Source organism: Cryptomeria japonica, chromosome 9 (genome assembly GCF_030272615.1).
Source record: "Cryptomeria japonica chromosome 9, Sugi_1.0, whole genome shotgun sequence".
In the NCBI taxonomy this organism is placed as follows: domain Eukaryota; kingdom Viridiplantae; phylum Streptophyta; class Pinopsida; order Cupressales; family Cupressaceae; genus Cryptomeria; species Cryptomeria japonica.
In genome coordinates, this window is record NC_081413.1 from 553,599,651 (window position 1) to 553,617,241 (window position 17,591).

General features: G+C 35.8%; 1 protein-coding gene across 1 annotated transcript; it reads left to right on the plus strand.

The window, feature by feature from the left end:
- Nucleotides 1–9,112: 9,112 nt before the first annotated feature.
- On the plus strand, nucleotides 9,113–10,865 carry LOC131858152 ((S)-N-methylcoclaurine 3'-hydroxylase isozyme 1-like). Its single transcript, XM_059211230.1, has 2 exons — nucleotides 9,113–10,030; nucleotides 10,154–10,865. Exons 1-2 carry the CDS (start codon nucleotides 9,134–9,136, stop codon nucleotides 10,778–10,780), a joined length of 1,524 nt encoding a protein of 507 aa, XP_059067213.1. The 5' UTR covers nucleotides 9,113–9,133; the 3' UTR covers nucleotides 10,781–10,865.
- Nucleotides 10,866–17,591: the final 6,726 nt, after the last annotated feature.

The following is a 17,591-nucleotide window of genomic DNA, read 5'->3' on the forward strand; positions in this document are numbered from 1 at the left end:
AGAAATAATTTTGTTCTGACATTCAAATTGTAGGAATAAGTGTTCTGCTATACCAATTTCATCCAATACCTTCATCTTCTTCTCAATATGCACCACTTCTCTCAAAACTGCAAACAAGGACACCAACCTTAGGTCAATAGTCTCCCTTGAAAAATATAACTGTTTCTTGATCTAATTCCATTGTTCCTATAGAAAATCTAGCTACATAAGATGTTGACCAATCTACACAAGGAGGGATCCATCTTTATCTTTCTCCAAGTCATATGCATTGTTCATTTGAAAAATCTGAAACTCAATTGAGTCCATTTGTGCTTTGATAATTGTTGATGGGCCTTTTGAGATTGTTGGCATTATGTGAACCGGTATGAGGAAATAATGACATTGTATGTTGTCATTGATGTCAATATGCTGAAGAAGTGAGAACCGGCATATGAGAGAACCGGTAGAACAATATGAACGGACATTTGTGCCAAAGTGAAGCGGTGTGTTTGTTCATGATGAATTGGCATATAGTTATGGGAACCGGCACATGGAAGTGTTGTATGACTACCGGTTGGTAGTCTCAACTTCAGGGTTTCCGGTTTAAGTGCTTCAAGCCTGTGTGGCTCAACCGGTGACTTTGTGTGATGAGTTAGCATGGTAACAAAGAATAGATCGTGTTTCCACGTAAGCCTTGTGCGCGTGAAGGTTTTTGCATGAAGGATATTGTTCCTATCTACCTCGGGAATGTGAGAAGTCTGTAAAATGGTGATAACATGCGATGGGTTATCAGCCACCATAAAATTGGTGGAAATGGGCGATGGAGAATGTCTTGAGATTGGATCAAGAACTACTGCATTTAATGTAGTGTGCTCAACGGTCAGGATTGAACCGTTCGAATTCCTTAACCTAACAGGTTTAGGGTTTAGGGTTTAGGTTTTATGCTTCCGACCTATCTGTTTCCCTATAAGGTTGATATTGTGTCTCTTTCTGAGGTTGTTGGCAAAATTTGTGTGTGTGTATCCAAGAGAAGGGATACATGATTCTTGCCACACCAAAAGGAGAGAAGTGATACCTATAGAGTGTAAGTGCAGAAGGTGAAGAGGATCTTGAGCGGATCTGCATTGGCATTGAGTGCTGTTACGAGATCATTGTAATACCTGTTGATCTCTAACCACCTCAACAGTTGGAAAATCCCTTAATAGGGTAGCCTTAACTGGCTTGCTGTAAATCCTTTAACAGGGTAATTCAAAGCTATTGAGTTCGAAATCCTTTAGCTATTGAGTTTGAAATCCTTTAGCTATTGAGTTCTTGAAATCCTCTAACAAGGTAACCTTTAACAGGGTTTAACCCTTAACCGGGTATTCTAGCCATCCCTTAATCGGGTGATCCCTAACAGGATCAGTTCCTAGCAGAACCTATTGTAATGTCTCTAACCGGACAAGGTTCCTAACAGAGCGGACTTCTAAAGAGTTCAAAAATAGATTGTGGGTATTCATCCCCACCGTGGTTTTTCCCAGTTGGGTTTCCACGTGAAAAATATGTGTGTCATGTGTGATGCTTTGCTATTGTCTGTCAAGCATATGATGGTTCAGTGTTTTATGCTTGTCAATAAAACATGTTGAACTAGATGTTATTATGGTCTGATGATAGATTACCTGTTTATGCATAAGGGTGAAATGGTAGTGTAGCCTTGAGTTGAGTGAAAAGCTAAGTGAGTAACTAGTTAATGCTTGTCTCAGTCATTCTTAGCTTTACCGGTTGCACTCTATTTCAAACCAGTGTCACTGTTTGCCAGTCATTTGAAGTGTCTTCTATCAAACCAATTTAGAACTATATTTTTGTCTGTACTGATTCACCCCCCCCGCTTCCCCCCTCTCAGTACAGGGTTAGTGCTATCCGTTCATCATTGAGACAAAAGTGAATTAGGGTTTGAAGATAATAAAACCACAAACTAACGAAATTAACCCAATACATTGAAACAAAAGTGAACCTAATAGATCAAGCCATAATCCAAATAAGGAAAGGGCTAAAATTATGATTAGATTCATTGGTTGGGAATAGTTATCCTCTTTCTTAGTTGAATTTGGAAGATAATTATGAAATTAGGGTATTTAATAAGGAACAATTGAATTAAACTATTAAATAAACTGCTACAAATATCCCACAGAGCCACAAACTGAGATCTGGGCAAAATAAGATGTTTAGAACTTTAGAAACTATTCCCAAAAGTTTGGCTTGATTTTTCAAGATCAAGTAGTACAGATTTTCCCTAGTCCTTTGAATTTTCCTCTATCAAAAGATGAACTTGTTCATCGTTGTCGACTTTTCCAGAATTCTCAAATATAGATCCTGCACCTATTTTTTGTACATAGAAAGAAAGAGAAAGATGTTGGGGATAAGGTTTTCCTTAGGTCAAATCCACATTTAGGAATTAACCTTGAAATTGAAATATGAATTAAAATGAAAATTACTGCAAAGTGTTTTCCTTTTAAGAGAAAGGCCAAATCTGAAACAAAAGTTCTTATAATTGAAAATATACCTTGACAAAATTGTGTTTGATTCTCATGCAAGGGCATTAGGATATCTTGTATTATATCTTCAAAGAAGGTTGATCATGGATGCCATCTCGAATGCATAAAATTGACTTCACTTATGCTCTAATGCTTGATGAAAGCTTGATTGCTTGCTCACTTGAATTTGCTAGAGTGTTATTGAGATCTTGATTTTAGTTCTATTAGGTTTCAAATGAGAGGGGTAGACCTCCTTTTATACTTGACTGCCCAAAAATTAATTGAATTTTTGAAGTAGGTTGACATGGGATCAAATTTCCCACTCATTTGAGATGACCGTTGTGGGGATCATGATTAGGAGGACCACAAAACCTAATACCTTGGTCATTAGAATTAGGACTCCAACAAGAGGGGGAGATAGTGAAGGTGATGAAAATGTGAAAATGTTAGGTGGCGTGAGAAGAATTAGGACATGCATCAGGCATTGGACACCAAAGCACAAAAGTAAGGTCTAGGTAAGGACAAAATTGTATACAAATATAATTTATGATGCTACACCAAGTATCACTATTAAAATTCTCCTAAAAGATGTACAAATGGGAAATCCTCAACCTCCCAAGGTCTCCTTAAGTTGGGTCACAAAAATGCAGGGACAACTAAGTGTTCATGTGGATGACCTTAACAAGAGGCACATGTGCTAGTTATAGGCTGGAGGCATAACTTACCTAAGTAGATCCCAAACTTAACGATTGAAATAAAAGATAAAAGATAGATAAGAGAAATAAGAAAATGAATCACTAGCTATTTATCCCAACAAACATTATTGACAAAATTCAAGAAATTATTAAGTATGTTAATCAATTTAACATGTCAAATTTACCAATTCAAACATGTAGATGAAGATAGATTCCAGGAAACAAAATTACCCTTCTTTTCACACATTCATTACAACCTCAAACACCTTAACACACGTAGATTCATTTATGAAACAAAGATTCTTACAACAATTTAGTTCATTCTTGAATTAAGGAAGATTCTATAGCAAAGAGAAATATGAAAAATTCACAAGAAACACTCCATGAGATCGTAAATCCACACGTGTTGTTGTATTAAAATGATATTTGCAAATCAATAGTATCCAAGTTCATAATCTCCACAAAATGTATCTTAAAACAACTAGAAATTGTTTGAAAGCAAAAAAAAAAATTGTACTATGGACCTCAAAGCATCAATTCGTGGACCTTGAAAATAACAAGAAATTATATTTGTAGGAGGAGACCTCCTCAAAATTAGGAACCAATCCTATCAAAAAGTCAACACCCCCAGAACACTAATACTTGGTACCCCTAGGTCATTGAATAGATCCCTTTAGGATCAAGACTCCAAGCTAAAACATCTCTCCTACTTAAGGAGCTATGCGCTCTTACAACTAGGATATGAGAAAGCTCTTTGCAATCCTCCATTGAACCTCCTGGTGGCCACTCAACAGGGTCCTTCCACTTACAGACCTCCTATAAAGTAGCTTGATTTTATTAATTATATTTTAAGAAATAAAAAATTGAAAAAAAAATTAAAATAAAATTTTAATTTTTTAAATATAAAGAAATATAAAAATAAAATAAAAATCTATCATTCTTTAAAATTTTTTCTCCTATAACACTTAAATAGTTTTAGCCAATCATAACAAAGAAAAATCATTTTTATAAATTGAAAAGTTAAAAATTTCACATGTTAACTTAATAAAATTTAAATATTTTCTAAAAATCAAATAAACTAGTATAGACATCTTAAATACATCTATCTAAAGAAATGTCGAGAGATATCAGTTTTAGAGCTATTTTATTTACCTAAATGTTAGTTAACATTTTGCTTTTTAAATAATATTTATTACAAATAGAAACAAATTTTATTTTATCTAAATTTGTTTATTTTTTCATAATACATTTTTTTTTTCTAATTTTAAATTAATTCAAATTTAATTTTTTGTATTAACATTTTAAAATTTTATTTTTATTAAAAATTTATTAAAAATATAATCTATAAAAATATATTTATTTTAATATATAATTTTTCTATCCTTTTACTCAATTTTACTAATAATTTTATTTTAAATATTGGTAGATTAATTTAAAAAATAAAATATGTTTATGTTTATTTTATATTTATACATCTATCTATGCCTTTTCTATTTGGTATCTATTTTGAAAATATTATGTATATAATTAAATATTGGTATTTGATATGTAAATAGTTGTCAAATTTAAGCTAAAATATTGTCATTGTAAAGGCTCATTGACACTAATAACATCTTATATAATGGATGGAAAGTCAATTTATTAATAAAAAAATTGTTTAAAATCCCAAATGTCTTTAAACTCTTGTTGACTTGACCAAATAATAAATTTTTTTTTTTTTGACTTGGTCAATAAAATATGTGTTATTCTTTCCTATGTTTATTTTAATGGTTACATGACAACGAAGGAAGAAAATTTTGCAAATTATTATGCCATACTTTGTTTCTTTTCACTCAATTAAAAAGTCAATTTGGAACAACAATGATTGAATATAGAAAAAAATTTATATTAATTAAAATCTATATTCATTAGAAATGTCCCCTTTTTTTCAAAAGACCACATGATACCTTTATGAAAAAATCTAACTAGAGACAACCTTAAAGCATGACAACAAATAAAACAGAAAACAAATATTGAAATATTTTTTTTTCGAATATTTTAAAAATAAGTAGAATCATATATGTTTTACAAATGAAAAAAAAAAAAAATTATTTAATTAATGATTAATATTGGGAAATTAAAAGTAAAATATTTATTTTTCAATTTTTTAAAAATCATTTTCTATATATATTTATAGTTATGATTTTAAGTTTATAATGAGAAATTTAAACTTAGAGCTTAAATTTTAAATTAATTAAACTTTTAATTGATTTTTATTATTCAAATTAAATTCATGTAATATTATATATTATTAAGTAGAATATGTTAGATGTTGATTTTAAAATAATCACATAATTTTAATTTATATAGTTGTGAGGGAAATTAAAATTTAATCATGTGTAACCTAATATATTAGGAGTACTATAAAATTTAACTTATGGATGATGTTTGTATTGCTTTGTCCTTCGTTGAGCTAAACATTAGAGATTTAAGAAATAGAATTTTCTTTATAATATTTAATAATAAATTATCATTCAATATCTATTAGTATAAAAAATAACGATTAAAATATTAATTTAAATTTAATTTTCTTAAATAAAAAAAATAATTCAATTTAGTCTAAAGTTTAAAAATATTTTAAAATAAAAATAAAATAAAACAATAATCTAAATTTGCAAGAAATTAAAATCTTTAAAAAAAAATAAATTAAGACTTATAAGAAAACTTTTAAAATATTAAATTTTAAATTGTAAGATAAACAATTCTATTTTATGAAAATGTAATTGTTTAGAAACCAAAATTCATAAGAATAAAATTTAGTATATATAAATTAATATTTTATTTTTCTTTGTTTAAATCAATTGTTTTGCATTGAGTTTTTGTTCCTTTAAATTGTTGGTTTTTTGCTCCTTAGAATAGGAATTAAGGAATACAAATATATGGAATAATTTTGTCCACATTCAAAGCTTTGATAACACTATTTTTTCCATAGGTAATCACTTCAAAGAGTTTAAGAGGTATATTCATAATATTTCTGTTTATGATAATTTGCTTGTCGATATGTATTTAGTGTGTATTGTTTGGGGAATTAGAGAAATAACTATATTTATTCATGTTCTTGAAGAATTTCACTTTTGTAATCCAAGTAAAAAAACACAATTTTGTTCCTATAACATAGGCTTATCAATAGAATAATATATTATGCATGTCTATCAATTCAGTATTATGAAAAAAAATTATTTAAATGTTGTAAAGGATTTTTCTTTTGGTATTTATTAGCTTCGAAGTCTGATACTATTTGAATTTCATTCTTGTAATTTTATTGAGCATTTGGTTGGATGAATCAAAATCATTTTGTGTTTGAAATAAATTCAAAAGGTTGCATTTCATAGAATTATCTAAGCGTTTCAGGCATAGGTTGAGACTAAATGTTTTCAAGAATAAATACTTTGTCATCAATAATATGTACAACACAAAGCAACAAATCCTTAACATTACTACCTGAATATGTTATTTAGTATATCTTCTATAGTGTACAAAAGTGTTTATTCTATCATATTCTTAGGTAGTTGTAAAAATCAATGATCCTTGTTCCTTGGCTACCAAGTTTGAAGTTTTGATTCACAAGAAATATCAACCAACTTTATGGAAAGACTTTAATAATTGTTGTTGTGTTTCTGGATCATTGCATCAATGAAATTGAAAGAAAAAAGATTTTGCATCATATGTTTAAACATCCTTGATTAGAAATCAATGGCCAATTGGGATACGTAAGTATCGTGATGCGTGAATTCGAAAGAAATTATACCATCTAAGAAACTAAACATCGAGATAGGTATCATTAATCTACATCTAGTAACTAGATATAACCATCTTAGTCCATGTTAAATATAATTAGTAATATAGCACATTAATATATAATATTTCAGTATTGTATGCTTCTACCTAAGCTCTACTTTTACAACATAAAATCCTACAATAGGAGATATGAAACTTGAGGAGATCCTCATAATTATTTGAAACTAGGTTGAACAACATTACAAAAATTGGTAAAGATATATTGTAATAGCACCTTTGTTAATATTTAACCATCTAAGACATGTAAAAGAACTAAATTTCTTGTAACCTGTGATCAAGATTATTGCAATTTCAAGAGTTCAAGAAGGTAGTTATTTCTAAAATTATTTTTAATTGAAGAGGATATAAATATATCAGTTACATAATATTTATTTTCTCAACTATTTCATAGTTATAAATATCCAAAATTATAGCTTGTGAATCCCCAAACCTCTGCTCCCCTCTATTCCCCATTAATTTCTATGATTCAAACAATGACATTAAGAATGAAAGCCATGTATAATACATTAGCAAGGCTAAGAAAGGAGAGAAAGATTTTTAAAAGATTATAGTGTGGGGAAACATCTATTAGGGATGCATATTATAATACAACACACGATGACTTAGACAAGCTACATCATTAGTATTGTCAAAAAATCTAGGAAAGCACAAACTTTCCCTATAAACCTTTACCAAAGATGACATCAATATTTTTCTGCCCATGTATATTGCTATTTAAGTGATTTGAAATTTGGTTTTCTTATGAAATAAAGTGATTCTTTGTACTATACATAAATTGCATTTCAAAAGTGCCAAAGTTTCTATTCAAAGTATTTAGGGAGTTACTCTAAGAATTGGCTATAACAAATTGAAACAAAATGAAAAATACAATACATGATGTAAGGCGAAATCTTGTTCCAAGAAAAAATAGATATGGTTTATTAGTCAGGTTTCTCTTAAGAGAAATGCTAAAGGAAGATATAAGTTTATGTTTTGTTTTGAGATCTTGGCTAGGTTTATAAAGTTAGTTTCATAATTGCGATTTTTCATTTTTGAAGTTTGCTTGTCTTCGTCATCTATTTGTTTAGAATTTCTTTTTCTTTAATAAAATTATAAATTATTGAAATGCAGGACCATTGATTTATGGATTTGTTCATCTTATGTGCATTACATTTTTGAAATTTTCTTGAAGCAGTGTGAAGGATCTATTGAACCAATTAACTTCAAACTTGTTACAATCAAACTCTTTATTATTATTTATAAATATTAGATATTTTCCAATTTGATATCTCTCAACATATTTATATTTTTGTAAAATATTGATATGCTAGTCAACAAATAGCATTAAACACTTTTGTCTATGAAGTACACAAGAGACACCTTTGACTGTGATTAATAATTAATAAAACATTAGAATAATGAATTTTCAATTTTTAATTAATTAATAATCACGGTCAAAGGTACATCCTTATCCTGCATAGACATTTTGTCCATTTTGACGACTAAATAGACATTGACAACACTCCACACATTGATTACTTAAATTTTAAAATACAACAATTTTTTAATATTTGATTAACTGATAATCATAATCGAAGATACATCCTATATGCTATATAGACATTTCAATACAAAACTTTTTTTTTTTATATTGAAACAATGCAATTGCAAAATGAAGTTATCAGCAAGTAGTTAAATAAATAAAATAAGAAAATACAATGAACAATACAGTCAAAGAATGCACAAAAGACACAGAACTATTTAATTGAGCCCATTCTATCTAGCCGGTCCATTTTATCGGCTGGATAGACGTTGCAAACACTGACGTATTTCACGATTTTGACAAAACTCAATAATGATCAGAACCGAACGACGTGTAGTAATCAGAACCAAGCAACTTCGGAGTAGGTCGGTGGCAAAGTCGTTTACCAGGAAAATTATTTTCCCACCGTCTATCTCTTCATTTTTCTCTCCACGTTCTTTGAACCTTGACTGGTAAACGTGGGTGTACTCGACTCACCAAGAACCCAACAAAAGGGGTGTACTTTTGCATCCCTATATAAAGAGCATACACCGCAGAACAAAAGACGCAGCAACTGAAATCCTAACTGAACAAAAGAGCCCAAAGCAATGGATCATTTCTCAAGTTTATTGAGCAGCACCCTGGTTTTTTATTCTGTAGTATCCATTACTGTTATATACATGCTCACCAAGCTCAGAAGCAAGCCATGTGGGAGGCTGCCACCAGGACCACGTCCCTGGCCTTTGGTTGGGAACATCCTCCAGGTGGGCAAGAATGCGAACGAATCCTTCTTCGAGCTTGCGAAGATCCATGGCCCCCTCATGACCCTCCACCTAGGATGGCGGACAACTGTAGTAGCCTCATCGCCCGCCATGGCCAGAGAGGTTCTCAAAACGCAGGACCCATCCCTGTCAGCACGTACAATGATTGAGGCCGCCAAGTGTCTCGAGTATGGCGAAAACTCGCTGGTGTGGAGGGACTGCGTGCCACGCTGGCGCACTCTCCGCAGCATCTGCACCACCCAGCTCTTCACTGTCAAGCGTCTGGAGGCACTCCACCACCTGCGGCGGGAGCAAATGAGAAGCATGATGAGGGCTATTTATAAGTCCACGTCAGCTCCTGTGGATATCGGCCATGCTGCCTTCCTTACCAGCTTCAATTTGGTGGGCAACATGATATTTTCCAAGGACATGTTCGACTGGGATGAGTCGGAAAAGTCGAAAGAGTTTAAGAAAGCGGTCGCTGACATGCTCTTTGTTGGTGGCAAGGCTAATTGGGCTGATTATTTTCCCTTCCTCAGGCCTTTCGACCCGCAGGGCATAAGGAAGGAGATGACTAGGATTTTTAGGATTATATTTCCAGTCTTCGATCAATATATCGACGAGCGCCTGCAGAGCGGGACAAGAAGCGAGGAGGAAGACAAGGATTTTCTCGATATTTTGCTCGAGAGTAAGACCGAGACTGGGAAGAAGCTCACAAAGTTTGAGATCACTCGCTTCTTCTATGTAAGTATATCTATCCTACAAACAAAGTATGAGATCGCTAGCTGTCCATCTTATATCTAGTTTTAGTTTTAGTTTTGAGAGAGTTTCTTAACAAGATGATTTTGATGTTTGTTATGTTTATAGGACTTGTTCACAGCAGGGAGTGAAACTTCTAGTCACACAATTGAATGGGCCATGTCAGAAATCATACGAAATCCAATGGTAATGGAAAAAGCGAGGGACGAATTGGACAAGGTAGTGGGGAAAGAAAGAAGAGTAGAAGAAAGTGATATTGACAACCTCCCTTATCTTCATGCAGTTGTTAAAGAAACCTTTCGTCTACACCCTGTTGCTCCCCTTCTGATCCACCATAGAGCCCTTGACTCTTGTGAAATTGAGGGGTATGTTATACCTAAGGATGCCCAAGTGTTTGTGAATGTTTGGGCGATTGGAAGGGACCCTAATGTATGGCCAGAACCAGATAGGTTCTTTCCAGAGAGGTTTGTAGACTCAGATGTGGAATACAAAGGGCAAAATTTTGACTTGCTTCCATTTGGATCAGGGAGGAGAATATGCCCAGGGCTCCCTTTGGCTCATAAAATAGTTCATGTAATAGTGGCTACTCTCCTTCAATGTTTTGATTGGCAGCTTCCCAATGGACAGAATCCAGAAAAGTTAGATATGAGCGCAAAGATTGGAATCAATTTAACAAAGGTACAACATCTGGTCGCAATTCCCACACCTCGCTTACCACAACATATTTATAACTGATTGCTACTATGATAAGGGAAAAATGTTCTTTCTAATTAGTCACTCTTGTGTTATGCTTGGAAGTAGTACTTCCTTTAAGTAAATTAAAAGACTTAATATCTAAATGGATCATTCATGAACTATATTGAACTATATTGTATTGAACATTCTTCTCAAAGGTTGTTCTTTTGATAGAAGAAATGGAGGACCTATTACATTCCTATGGAAGAAGAGGAAAATAGAGTATCCATTGTCATTAGTATGTATGAATGATATGCAGCTATTTATGAATGTATGGATGGATGGAATGCAATATATACAAATGAGATGGAATGATGATCCATGGTGCTTTATTTTTCATCATTGAGCTTTAAAATGTTGTAAGAAAATACAAGCAACTTGACATAAAGATTCAAGATGACCAGAGTATTTCTTACAAGGATTTTGATATAGCAAGTTAATACAAGCAACTTGATATAATGGATCAAGTTGACCAGAGTATTGCTTGCAGAACAGACAAGGATTATCTCTGTTCATGCATGACTTGGATCGTCCTCCTTGATCTTAGGCTGATCATATCTTGAGACAAGTGCATACCATACTAAGAGATAAAAATCTTTATCCAGTTTGGATGAGGTAGGAAGAACCAAAGGAAGAGCATTGTACCTGCAAACAAACAGTATATACATAAAGAATAAAGAATAAGGATTCTTGGTAATGGTGCATGCCCATATGGTCGAGGTATACGCTGTAGTCAGCAAGCCGTAATGATCTATGATTGCATTTGGCATAAGATCACATAGGTTGGTGAACTTCCCACGTAGACACCATTAGTACATGCCCTAGAACTTCATCGGAAATAATGCGCAAACGATACAAAACAATGCTGCAAGATCCTGATACAGATAAACGAACGATTGTACTCACAAATCAACCAAGTATTTGATAGCTTAACATAATTTTCTTGTCAAAGAAAACGTCACTTTTGTCTTTGTTTTGGTAAGGAAGGATGCATCCTTGTTGAAGACAGTTTGATTGTTGATGTTGATTGTGTGGTTGATTGGTAAATGGTCATTGTGTGAGTAGTTTGTCAATGTTTATTTTGGTATCTGCATGGATGGGTATGTACAAGGTGTTGCCATGTTTTTGTGTGATTTTTCAATGGTTTTGTCGATGTTTTTGGATTTTGAATTGTTTTGAATGTTTTTGGTATTTTTGCGAGATATTTTTGAATGTTTTTGGATTTTTGATGATTGTTTGAATGAAGAACTTAATGAATCACAAGACAATTTAGAATCCACTTCCATCAATAGGTTAAGGGCATTGCCCCCAGTTTTTAGTCATGACTATAAAAAAGCGAGATGCAGGATGCATGGAGTACTATCATAATTGCAGATGAATAACAAGCCATGTTTTTTGGATGGATGGATGTATGTATGAAGTAGATGTGATCGCAACAAGTCTGAAAGACAATGGAGCCATAGCCTTTACGAGTGGCGCCTGTTTGCCAGGTTTTCACCACCGTACTTACCCAAGGTGCCACCGGAGTGGTTGTTCACCGTTTGGATGCATGATTTTTCTTTACTTTTTTTGAATGTTTTTGTATTTTCTTCAGGACATTTTTCTGAATGTTTTTGGTATTTTTTGGTATGCAAGGGAGCCTGATGCTCTATACAACTTAGGTATAAAACCGTTTGAGGTGCATGCTGTTAATTGGATCTGCGAGCGGTTCTCCTTCTGATGTAGCCAACTGATATGTCCCGGACCCGAACACAGCAGTGACAACATATGGGCCTAGCTAGTTTGATTCAAAGTTGCCCTGATGTTCTCTGTTTGGTTGGTTGCGAGGATTCTCTCGTAGAACAAGATCACCTACCTCAAATGTACGAGGTCTAACTCGGTGATTGTAGCTTCTGCTCATGCGCTGTTGATAGGCTTTGAGATGGTTGTATGTAGCTTGTCACTTCTCATCAAGTAACTCTAAGTCCTAAAGACGTGAGACTCTGTAAGCTTCATCATCTATCAGATTATGCAAGGAAACCCGTAATGATGATATCTCAACCTCAATAGGTAAGATAGCTTCTGCACCATAGACCAATGAATAAGGAGTTGCACCTGTAGGGGTTCGAATGCTAGTTCGATATGCCCATAGTGCCGGATTTAGTTGAACATGCCAGTCATGGCCGACATCATTGACTGTCTTCTTTAGGATCCTCAATATGTTTTTATTGGATGCTTCGGCCTGACCATTGCCTTGTGGGTAATAGGGAGTGGAAAACCGGTGTTGGATATGAAATTTCTCACAAAGTTCGCGGACATCCTGATTTTTGAAAGGAAGACCGTTATTTGTGATGATGGACATGGGTACACCATACCGGTAGAGGATGTAGTTAAGGATGAATGAGGCGATCTGCTTGCCGGTGACTTGGGTAAGTGGAACAACTTCGATCCACTTTGTGAAATATTCGGTGGCGGTAATAATGAATTTGTGGCCATTGGATGAAGATGGATGAATCTTACCCATAAGGTCAAGGCCCCATTGACAGAAAGGCCATGGTGTTGTGATTGGTTGCAGTTCCTGGGCTGGTGCATGTATCAGGTCGCCATGAACTTGACATTTCTTGCATTTTCTGACAAAGTAGTAGGAATCCTTTTCCATAGATGGCCAATAATATCCAGCTCGCATGAGTTTCTTGGCTAGTGACGGACCACTTGAATGAGTCCCGCAAATTCCTTCATGTACCTCTTCCAAAGCCTTTGTTATCTCATCTTGTTCCAGACATCGAAGGAGAGTACCATCAAGACCGCGTCGGTATAGGGTTTCGGCAATAATGGTATATTGAGCAGTTTGGCGAATGAAGGTTTTACGTTGGTTATTTGATTGGTTGGGAGGAAGGGTGTGATCGCGGAGATAGGTGTAGAACTCACCGTACCATGGGGATTCAGAACCGACAAGGTGACATATCATCTCGGATTCAGTGGTATCATAAGCGGGGATCCAAAGCTGTTCTACCAAGAACTCGTAGCGTGTTGAATTCTGTGGAAGATCTAGTAGAGATGCGATGGTAGCCATGGCGTCAGCAACTCGATTCTGATCTCTTGGTATCTGCTCAAAAGTGATAGTAGTAAATGATGTCTTTAGAGTGTCCACCATTTGCTTATATGGCATGAGTTTATCATCTTTGGTCTGATATTCATCTGTTGCTTGTCAAATGACTAGTTGGGAATCGCCATATACTTGCAGTTCTTGTAATTTCCATTGGATGGCTAACCTGAGTCCTGTGATCAAGGCCTCATACTCGGCTATATTGTTTGTGCATGGAAATGTGAGCCTGTAAGACTTCGGGATGCTATCACCTTGAGGTGTGATAAACATAATGCCTGCCCTCGAGCCGTGCCTAGTGTATGAACCATCAAAATATAGTTTCCATGGTTGTGCTGCTATGATCATGAATATCTCCTCATCTGGAAAATTGGAAATAAGAGGATGATCGCCTTTGAGTGGTGCATCAGCCAACTGATCTGCAATAACCTGACCTTTGATAGCTTTATGGTCTACATACTCAATGTCAAATTCACTTAGAATCATCACCCATTTGGCCAAGCGGCCTGTCAATGCTGCTTTGTTAAGTAAATACTTGAGTGGATCAATCTTTGCAATGAGTTGTACCTTGTGTGTTAACAGATAGTGCCTCAGTTTAGTGGCTGCTAAGATTACTGCTAGGCAAGCTCACTCAATAGGGGTGTAATTGAGTTCATAGCCTACCAGTGTGCGAGAGATGTAGTAAACAACACACTCTTTTCCTTCTGCATTATGTTGTGCCAGTAGTACACCCAATGCTGTACTTGTTGCTGAGATATAGAGTAACAATGGTCTACTTGGATCTGGTGGCATCAACAATGGTGGATTCATGAGATAGTTTTTAAGCGTCTGAAATGCTTGTTGGCATCGGGCATCCCACTGAAAGCGGATGTTCTTGTGTAGCAGATGTGTAAATGGGTGACACTTATCGGCCAATTGTGCAATGAATCTTCGGATGGATTGAAGTCGCCCTTGTAATGTCCTTAGCTGACTGATATTCTTTGGTGGTGGCATGTCCATGATTGCTTTTACCTTTGCTGGGTCGACCTCAATACCTTTGCTTGAGACAATGTATCCTAGAAGCTTCCCGGAGGTTACTCCAAAGACACATTTCTTTGGGTTGAGTCGAACATGTTATTGTTCCAGTCTATCATAGATTTTATCTAAGATGTGGAGATGCCCTTCTCTGGTGAGTGATTTTGCTAGTAAGTCATCCACATAATCTTCCATCATAGTATGCATCATGTCATGGAAGATGGTGGTCATTGCTCTTTGATAGGTTGCTCCTGCATTTTTGAGACCGAAGGGCATTACATTCCAGCAATATGTGCCCCATGGACATGTGAAGGCTGTCTTATGTTGATCTTCTGGTGCGATCTTTATCTGATTGTATCCTGAAAAGCCATCCATGAGTAAAAGCATGGCATGTCCCGCTGTTAGATCCACTATGATGTCGATATTTGGTAGGGGGAAGTCATCCTTAGGACAGGCCTTATTTAGATCTCTGAAGTCAGTACAAATGCGGATGCCCCCTTTTGGTTTGCCAACAGGAACAATGTTGGAGATCCACTCTGCATAATCAATTGGTCTAATGAAACCAACGTCTAGGATTTTCTTGAGTTCTGTTTTGACTAGCACTGCAATCTGAGGATGCATCTTACAAAGTTTTTGCTTGACAGGTTTGGCTCCTTCTGCTACAGTGAGGTGATGCATGACTAAATCAGGATCAAGCCCAGGCATGTCTGCATATGACCATGCAAAGTTGATCTGACGCTTCTGGAAGAACTCTATAAATTTAGGCTATTCCTCTAGAGTGAGAAGAGATGCCAGATGTATGATATGAGGATTTTCAGGAGTCCCCACATTGTATTCTTTGGTTTCCTCGATGAGAATCATTGATCGTTCCTGTTGTGTACTATCAGGGAGAATGTCAAACCCTTCATCCTCAGGCGCCTCAGAGAGGTTTTCACCGTTGAATACGCTCTTTCTTTTTACTTTTGTCGGATCAAACAGTGCCACAGTGTGGTTTTCACTAGAAGATCCATGTTTTATTGTTATATTTTTGCAGCTGAAAGGTTTGGCATCCGCCCCGAAGTATGCTGCGCTATTAAGTTCGATGGCGAATCCAGCTTTGTGATCCCCGCTTGGTAGGTTATCCCTTATTTCCAAAAAGTCAATGATAGCCTCATCGTTTTGGAAGAAGTCAAGACATGGGGGATTTGGTTGGTTCCATTCGATGAGTTCAGGGTAGATAATGGGCATTACTTGATTAGGTTAAGTGCGGTGGACGTATCAGTGAGGGTTAAGACGTTATGGTGAAGGTCGTTGATGGTACTTTCCCTGTCAGAATCAGGCGTAGGATGAGACGTAGGGTCTGTGGAAGATGTTTCCAGTTTAGGAACCCAAGTGGTCTTTATCTGTGCTTCTCCGTAAACAGGGATATCTTTGCGTGGTGGAGGTGGTGATGTGTCTTCCTCATCTGAAGTGTTAAGCTGTACAGAATCAAATTCCCACTCATGTGAGTCAGTCTCTGAATCACTTTCCAGCATCTGATTACTATACCATACTGGGATGTCCTTTGAGTTAAATACCGCAGGTGTGATTGGTTGATGTACCTTTGTAATGATCGGTGCTGCAAGGCGATTGAGGGGGATCAAGGAATCTGTTATAGGGAGTATTGGTAATATTGATTCCGTTGCTTCTGCTGGGACTGCTGGTGTTATAGATGCTGTTGCGGGTGCTGATACAGTTACTGCTGCTAATGGTGCGACTGATGAGATGACGAGTTTGTTTGATGGGATGAGTGGCATTGGTGATAGTTGTGTTGGGGTTTTGAGCCTCAGTGGGGTTGTTGGGATGGTGCTTGAGGGTGCTTTGATTATGAAAGGTGCCCGCTTTGCAGTAGGTGGACAAAATGGTTTACTGGGTTTTCCTTTGAACTTGAGTTTAGGAAAGATCTCTTTTTGAAAGCCGAGGCCTGTATTACCTTTGGGCTTGAATTCCAGCAGCAGGGGTTCATGTCATTCTTGTTTGCAATATCCCAAAGCACTTTGACCATCATACCCCATTCTTTGCATAATGAGGAGACCTTTGCCATACTGTTCTATGGGAAGTGTAACTTGTGGTTTATCAGTGGTGATGGGATCTTTATAGATCCATTCCGCTAGGTCCTCATCTTGTGTTTCTTCCTCTTGACTCTTTCCAAGAACGAAAGGTGTCAAAGCACATGCTGGTATGTTTAGTGGTTGCTGGAGTACCTGCTGTGGTTTACCATGAGTTCTAAGAGAAGTGGGCATTTGTCCCACACAAAAGAGTTGACTCAAGTTGTATTCCCCAGGACCTTCCTCTGCTATCTTCATCTTAAGCTTTTCTTGCTTGGGTATAGTGGTGTTTGAACTAGCAAGAGAGGCGGGACTTATATATGATGTGGAGGAAATGGCTTCTCTATTATTAGGAACGGTAATCTCTGGTTGATGGTTGATATTATGGCAATATGCAAAGGGATTTGCGTCACCCAGAATTGTGATCTCTACACCGTTATGTGGGAACTTGATACATTGATGGTAGGTAGATGGAACGGCTTGCATGGCATGTATCCAAGGTCTTCCTAACAATAGATTGTATGGCAGAGGAAGGTCCAAAACCTGACAAATGATGTTCTTTACCACGGGGCCCACTCGGATTGGTAGTACCACAGCTCCTTTGGATGAACGCTCCGCATCGTCATAAGCTTTGATTGTGATCTTCTGA